Here is a 7,733-nt window from a genome sequence, read left to right as displayed (position 1 = left end):
CACCCCTGGCAACACAAGCCTCCCCCAGCTGTCAGTGGTAGAGATTAGAGCACCTACTTGGGGAGGCCATGAAATGGCCCCCCCAAGTGGGAGCAGGCTGAGCCTTGGTGGGGGGTGGGAGGAGGGGTGGGAGAAGGGCTCCTGAGGGTGAGGGGGCATTTTGCATGCAAAATGCCACCCCTGGCAAAGGAAGCCTGCCTCTTCATTTTTTCCCCATAGGAAATAATGAAGAAAGATTAGCAGCAGCATGCTAACAATATGCTGCTCCTTCGCTTTCTTATGGGAGGATGGGGGGACCTGCTTTGGGGGGCCATAACATGGCCCCCCAAAGTCCAATCTGTCTGAAACTTGGGTGGTTGTTAGAGAAGGGTTAGAGGAAGGTCCCCACCAATTTTGGGCTTATTCGGTGGGAAAATGCCTCCCCCAGACGTCCGGGAAGACGGAGGCATTTTCCCATTGAAAAGCCGAAAGAAAGCCGAAAGAATCCCGAAACGTTTCGGCTTTTTTTTTTCGGCTACCCGAAACGTTTCGGCATTCCCCGAAACGTTTCGGCATTCCCCGAAAGAAGCCGAAACACTTTTATTTCGGCATTCTTTCGGCATTCTGAATGCCGAAACGCACATCCCTATAATGGATGTTTCACTATGGATATATAAGATTAAGATAGTTAGATATTATTTACAATATATAGTTTAAGTAAAGTGTATGTAAGAGATATTTGAATATAACAATTACCTTATAGATTTAAAAGAAGCCTAGAACATAAATAGTAAAAGATGGATGAGTAATAGAGTATTAGAGTCTAAGCTAATATTAGAGTTAGGATGATGGTGGAAAGCAAAGAACATAGGTGATTGGAAAGTAAAATGAATACAATGTTATATCTTTTAATATCTTGATTGCTAATATATATTATTATGCCAGTATTATTTTATGTAGGATATGTGGTTTAATTGAGGCATCCAAAGGGAAATTTATATTATAGAGTATTTTTAGTAGAGATTAAATAAGCTTAGAGAAAAGAGTATTAAATGTGTGTATAATAGGATATATGAGATATTACGTAATTAAATAATAAGATAGACTTAGGGTTGGAAAACTGTTGGAAGTCAACAAAAAGGGGGGAGGAAAGGGAGGGGGTTAGAAAAAGATCTATAAGGGGGTAATGTATGTTTTGAATAATATTATAATCTAATCCAATAAAAAATTTTGAAAAAAAAAAGATTTCACAACCTCATGTCTGATTGGTTGGGGAAGAGAAAGGGCGGGCTCCAGGCCTCAATTTGAAGTTCAGACAGCCCAATCAAGCATCATTGCAGGGTATCTGCTGGAAGCTGCCTTGTCAAGCCTTAGCAGTCCTAAGGAAAAGTTCTACAGATTTAGCAATGGCAAACGTAAGTTGTCTGTAGAGCGAAAGTCTAGGTGATGGCCTGTAGGGATAGTCCTTGACTGATAACTTAGTGTATTTGAACTGTTAGATGTCAATAGTGCACTGTAACCTTTCTTGAGTGGTTAACTGGAATGGGTTATTAGAGCTGAAATGCTTGTCGGTGGGTGAATGGTAGATGGGCAACTCTGAAGCAGTACTTAGAGAGTGAATGGAATTCAAAGCATATTTCCTCAGACGGAAGCCTTAGAGCCAGGCTACAAGTGACGCCTGACACAGGTTGGATACTTGTCAGTTTCCCTCAAGTTTTGATGGGGAATGTAGGCATCCTGGTCTTGCAGCTGTAATGGAGAGCCAAGCTGTAAAACCAGGATGCCTACATTTCCCATCAAAACTTGAGGGAAGCTGACAAGTGTCCAACCTGTGTCAGGCGTCACTTGTAGCTTGGCTCTTATTTGATTCAGTGGTGCTTCCTTCTAGGTAAAGGTTTTCAGAAGAATTGCAGCCTTCATCTGCTATGGCCAAAGTAAGTCTGCTGCTGTAGTGAAACTTCCTAGACAGATCCTTGCAGAAGTACTGGACAAAGCTAGTAACAGTACTTCTGCCTCCAGTGTTGTGTGTTTTCATGTAGTGCATCTCAATAGCTATACTACCAGAATTTCATTTCTGAGACAAAATGGAAGTCTTGAATTACTCCAGAAGATTGCTGGTTGTCTCACATGAGGGGATTGCTGAGGAGCTGGCCCTCTTCCTCTATCTGGGGTGGGGCACAGCTTGTCCTCTATGCTCCTCGCTAAAGGACTAGCATGACTTATCTACAACAGTTCATTAGCAGATGTCTTGGGGGGGGGGACAATGGCCTTGCAGCACCCTGAGCACTAAAAGGCTTTTATATCTGATGTCACATTTTGCAGGATGACATCTGCTTGCATAGTTGGATGGAGAAGGTCCCTCTTTGGTTGATGGTGTTTCTGGGGCCAGAAATCTTTAACCTTTCTCCTAGAGAAATGGGTGTAGGCAAGTTGTCCACAGGCTAGAGAGCACCCACCTACCAATAATGCTCCTGCTTTCCCTCTCCTTCAGGAACTGATTATCAGCAACTTGAAGAAGCTCCATGTGGATGATTCGATCACTGTGCAGGGAAGGGTGGCACCAGGAGCTAAGAGGTTTGTATTGGTGGGTGAAAACTGGGCATATCTGTGTCCTGGGCAGGTTTTAGAAATGGGCTGGGTTCTGTCTTCCATATTAGGAAGTTTCCCATATTAGTCGCGTAAAACATCTGAAATGCACTGGAACCAAAAATGGTCTATGGGGCATGGCCAGGGACTTCTTCCAGTCATCTAAGGCAGAAACCACACTTCCTTCCCTTCCCTTCCTTCCCTTCCTTCCTTCCTCTGCCCCTGCTTTAGCCCCCAGTAAGATTGCCATCTTTCCACCAGGTTTCCCAGTGCTTTAACTCCAAGCTCATCTGTGGTCTCTTCCTCCTGACTATTCCAGAAGACAGGAGCCCAGCAGGCTGGCTTACTTACAATACCAACCACATTCCCACCCACCTCTAAGGCTGTGTCTGAACACTAAATGCTTATTGTTGCCTTGTGCAACTACACTTCTGAAGTGAAGGGGGCACAGACTACCAATAGACAAAAAAACAGAGCATTAGCTTGAATTGTTATATTAACCCAGAAGCCTAAACGTGCTGTCTTTGTATCCTTTCCTCTTAGATTTGCCATCAACCTGGGCAAAGATTACTTGACCTCCTTGATTCACTTTAACCCTCGCTTTACTGAAGGGTTGATTGTGTATAACTCCAGGAAGGATGGAGGGTGGGGTGAGGAGATGCGGGATTATCACTTCCCCTTCAAGCAAGGAGAAGTCACCAGGGTGAGTGGAAAATGGAAAGGACTTGAGGGAAAAGCCGTGATGGCTGGCTCCAAAAATGGGGGGGGGGGGTGTCCTTGGGCATGGCACATTCAGTGAGTGCTAGAGTTACATGCCATAGATTGGGAAACTGCTGGAGATTTGGAGGAGGGAGAGGTTTGTAGGGTATAATGTCATAGAGTCCACCTTCAGAGCAGCCATCTTCTCGGGGTGAATTGGCACACAGCACTTCTAAACTAAGTTTAAAATAGATACAAGGACGTACTTCTTCACCCAAAGGATGATTAACACATGGAATTCACTGCCTCAGGAGGTGGTGGCAGCTTCAAGCAAGAGGGGACTGGGTAAACATATGGAGCAGAGGTCCATCAGTGGCTCTTAGCCACAAGGTACAGATGGAACTCTCTGTCTAGGGCAGTGATGCTCTGTATTCTTGGTGTTTGGGGGGGGGCAATCAGTGGGAGGGCTTCTAGCGTTCCTTCCCCACTGGCAGACCTCCTGAGGACACCTGGTTTTTGGCCACTGTGTGACACAAAGTCCAACGAATGGCTGGGCCATTGGCCTGATCCAAGATGGCTACTCTTATGTTCTTATGTAAAAATGCATATAAAACTAACCTGTATAATACTCTCAAGCAATTCCCACAGCATTTCAGGGGGGGAAATGCACTGGTCAGGTCCCTCAAGGCTTACATGAGAGCTTTGAACTGTTATCTATCTCTCACAGGAGTGGGGGGAAGCATAGATGAAAGGAGCAGTATAATGGGGGGGAAATTCTTTTCCCGCTGCACCTTTGTTTTGTTTTATTCCTTCGTTCTGTCTTTGGTGTGGCCCTCTTCTCCTGCAGCTCTCTTTCAGTCAGCAGTTGCCCTGCTTGTAACCATTCCCAATCATGTGTGGGCCTGATCTGGATTGGGACCACGGCACATGGGAGGAAGGGGCATGTAGGCAAGGGCAAGAAATGCCCCCCCCATGGTGGCTGTTTGGGGTCTGGAAAAGTGGGGGGAGGGCCGGGTAAAAGGCACTTTACTCCTTGCACAAATGCCCCACTCTGAATCAGAATTTCTTGCGTTTGGGGATTGAGTTCCCCACAGCTGACGTGTGACAGAGGGCCAAGCTAGAAGTGACGAATTACACTCGAATGGCAAGTGAACAGACTCACGTGTATTCCTACCTGTTCACTTGCACTCCACTTGTGCTCTACTCAATCACGTGGAGCGCAAGTGAACAGGGAGGAATACACGTGAGTCTGTTCACTTGCCATTCGAGTGTAAATTCGTCACTTCTAGCTTGGCCCTGATGGAATGAAAGTCAGGCTGGGGAACTGAGGCAGAAAATGTGAAAACCTGTGATGTGAACCATGTCCCTCATTCCCTCAGAAATCACATTGCCAGCTCTTGGTAGAGGTGGAAAGGGTCATCAAGTCACAGCTGACTCATGGCGACCCCTGCTGGGGTTTTCAAGGCAAGAGACTAATGGAGGTGGTTTGCCATTGCCTGCCTCTTCATAGCAGCCCTGGACTTCCTTGATGATCTCCCATCCAAGTACTAACCTGGGCCAACCCTGCTTAGTTTCCAAGATTTGACAAGGTCAGGCTAGCCTAGGTCACCCAGGTTAGGCTCTGGTTGTAAAATGCTGGTAGAATATGGCCTTCTCCCACAGAGTCCTGGGAAAGATACGCCACCATAGCTTCCCACTTAGGGGATATGAGACCCCTCTCCATAAAGACCCCAGGCATATGGATGCTCCCAAGGTAGGACTGTGTGTGGCCTGGTCACTGCCTTCCATAAACTGCACTGCCAGTGAGGCCGAGTCCTCCCCATCTGGAGGGTATGTATCTCTTTTCCCCAAGAAAACTGCAATCAGCTAATGCCTTGATCTCTCCTCCTCAGATCACTTTCACCATAAAAGCCGACGAAGTGAAAGTGAATACCCTGACGGCAAGGTGTTTGATTTCAAAAGCCCGCTAAAGCTGAACCACATCGACTACATCAAAGTGGATGATGACTTCGAGGTCCATTCTATCGACATTGAATGAGTTCAGTTGTGCCACCCTGCGCCTCTGTTTGGGCTACAGATGAGTCAGCAAATAAACCCCTATTTGCTTCTTGACATCTTTGTGAACTTGTCCTCTTTCTAGACCTGGTTCTTCTTTCTATAATCCTTGGGCATGCTGTTAACATTTAAACGGGTTGAAGCAAAGAAGGGAAAGTTCCCTGCAGGAAACAACAACACTCAACGTGCAAAGCCTCTCTTATTAATAAATACTTGATTTACAAAGTGCAAGTGCCTCTTACTTCTTTAAGCAATGTTACAAATTCATTCATGCACAGAATTCCTCAACACACAAATATCTACAGTCGGTGCAGTACACAAATAAACTGCTAGGTTTGATGGAAACTCAGTCCAGCTATAGTCCTTTAAATAGAGCATGGTTTCCAGTCCTGAAAAACACCAGGCTAACAAAACACTCTATACCTGACAATAGCCCTGCAGAGAAGATTAGCATATCAAGCCCCAATCCATATGCAAAAGAACCTCCTCAGGATACAGTGAAGCCTCCCGCCATTAGCATTCCACACCCTGGGAAACTCTTACAGGATGACTCAGCCCAACCCCAACCCTCCTGAGTAGATATAAATGACCTGCCAACATCTTTTCCACACTGTGACACTGAGAGATCTCTGTCTTTTGGTGCTACACCTCTGAAGATGCCAACCACAGCTGCTGGCGAAACGTCAGGAACTACAATGCCAAGACCACGGCTATACAGCCCGGAAAATCCACAACAACCACAGTTATGTCTTAATCATTTGGTTCCCTTTGTAGTCCTCACTACATGCAAGAATCTATTGGCTATCGAATCCTGACATGTAAGTATACCAATCTTCATGGAAGATCCTTTTATATCCCCTTCCCATGTCTTTCTTTGGGTATGCAATTAGTACCAAAGAATCCAATGTCATTCAGTTTATTTTCTCTGCCGGCATCCAATCTGGATCAAAAACCCCTACCCACATCAATCTACCCTTAACTGGCACTTCTAAGCTTTTCTGTCTCAAGCTGTAATCCCAGGAATCCTCTAACATCCATCAATCTCCTTCTCTTTTTCTAACTTTCCCCATCAACCTGGTAACCTAAACTCCACCAATAACCTTTAAACTTTCTAGTTCACAACCAATCCCGAGTAAGACTGTCAGACATGCTCAGTAGATGTCTGCCATGACTTGTTGTAGGCTGAAATGGCTACCTGAATGGGGGGCTATGGTTCAACTGCATTGCTTGTATTGGGGGGAGAGGAACGTAGTGTAAAGCTCAACTAGTCAGTGCTCTCTGCTGATGCCGTATCATTTATGTTATGCCTTTCTGCTGTGTCTGAGAAGAGCTGGCCTTGAAGAACTCTTCTCACAAACAGGTCTGACACTGCTCTTCCCGCCTGAAAGCTCTGCACCAAAACTAACGGTCCCCAGCTTGGGAAAAGGAAGAGGGGAGAGAGAGGAAGTATAAGAACTGATGCTTTGCCATGTATCAGCATTCCTGTCAATGCCTTGTTAGAGTCATGAAACTGTGACCCAGTAATAAAGACCTTTTACTCATACTGCCTGGTCTGATGCAGTGACGTGTCCGGAGGGTCACCCATCAGAACCTGACATTTTGACAGGAATCACTGATCCCCTCGGACCCTGAGTATCTGAGAGTTCCTACTACTTGTGCTATGGCAGCAGAAGGAGAGGACACCAGAGCTTCTGGGAACACTAAGGAACCACTCAAAGACCCCGTGGAGGAGCGTGGGCTAAGTGCAGCGGCACTCCTGGGAACACTAAGGAACCACTCAAAGACCCCACAGAAAAGCATGGGCTCGGTGCAGCGGCACCAATTCGGGCCGGGGTGATACCTAAGAGAGGAACTGACTACAGATGGTTGTTGTGGGTTTTCCGGGCTGTATTGCCATGGTCTTGGCATTGTAGTTCCTGACGTTTCGCCAGCAGCTGTGGCTGGCATCTTCAGAGGTGTAACACCAAAAGATAGAGATCTCTCAGTGTCACAGTGTGGAAAAGATGTGGCAGGTCATTTGTATCTACTCAGGAGGGGTGGGGTTGAGCTGAGTCATCCTGTAAGAGTTTCCCAGGGTGTGGAATGCTAATGGCGGGAGGCTTCACTGTATCCTGAGGAGGTTCTTTTGCATATGGATTGGTGCTTGATGTGCTAATCTTCTCTGCAGGGCTATTGTCGGGTGTGGAGTGTTTTGTTAGCCTGGTGTTGTTCAGAACTGGAAACCATGCTCTGTTCATTCTTAAGGTTTCTTCTTTCCTGTTGAAGTTTTCCTTATGCTTGTGAATTTCAATGGCTTCCCTGTGCAGTCTGACAAAGTAGTTGGAAGTGTTGTCCAGTATTTTGGTGTCCTGGAATAAGATACTGTGCCCTGTTTGAGTTAGGCTATGTTCAGCCACTGCTGATTTTTCAGGTTG

General features: G+C 46.1%; 1 protein-coding gene across 1 annotated transcript; it reads left to right on the top strand.

Annotated features, from left to right (window-relative positions):
* The first annotated feature begins 1,904 nt into the window (after positions 1–1,904).
* Positions 1,905–5,302, top strand: LOC129326351 (galectin-1-like). The gene is made up of 4 exons (XM_054974506.1): positions 1,905–1,913; positions 2,471–2,553; positions 3,109–3,215; positions 5,157–5,302. The coding sequence occupies exons 1-4, from the start codon at positions 1,905–1,907 to the stop codon at positions 5,300–5,302; spliced, it is 345 nt and encodes a 114-aa protein (XP_054830481.1).
* Positions 5,303–7,733: the final 2,431 nt, after the last annotated feature.

The sequence above is a fragment of the Eublepharis macularius genome, chromosome 3 (assembly GCF_028583425.1).
Source record: "Eublepharis macularius isolate TG4126 chromosome 3, MPM_Emac_v1.0, whole genome shotgun sequence".
NCBI lineage: Eukaryota > Metazoa > Chordata > Lepidosauria > Squamata > Eublepharidae > Eublepharis > Eublepharis macularius.
Note: the sequence above shows the minus strand (reverse complement) of the source record. Positions and strands in the feature narration are given on the sequence as shown.

What these genes read in the sequence shown, in the direction of transcription:
- LOC129326351 (XM_054974506.1), top strand. An exon ending in GTGGCACCAGGAGCTAAGAG is followed by an intron (nt 2,554 to 3,108) that starts GTTTGTATTGGT and finishes CTTTCCTCTTAG; the next exon opens with ATTTGCCATCAACCTGGGCA. An exon ending in CAGGAAGGATGGAGGGTGGG is followed by an intron (nt 3,216 to 5,156) that starts GTGAGGAGATGC and finishes TCTCCTCCTCAG; the next exon opens with ATCACTTTCACCATAAAAGC.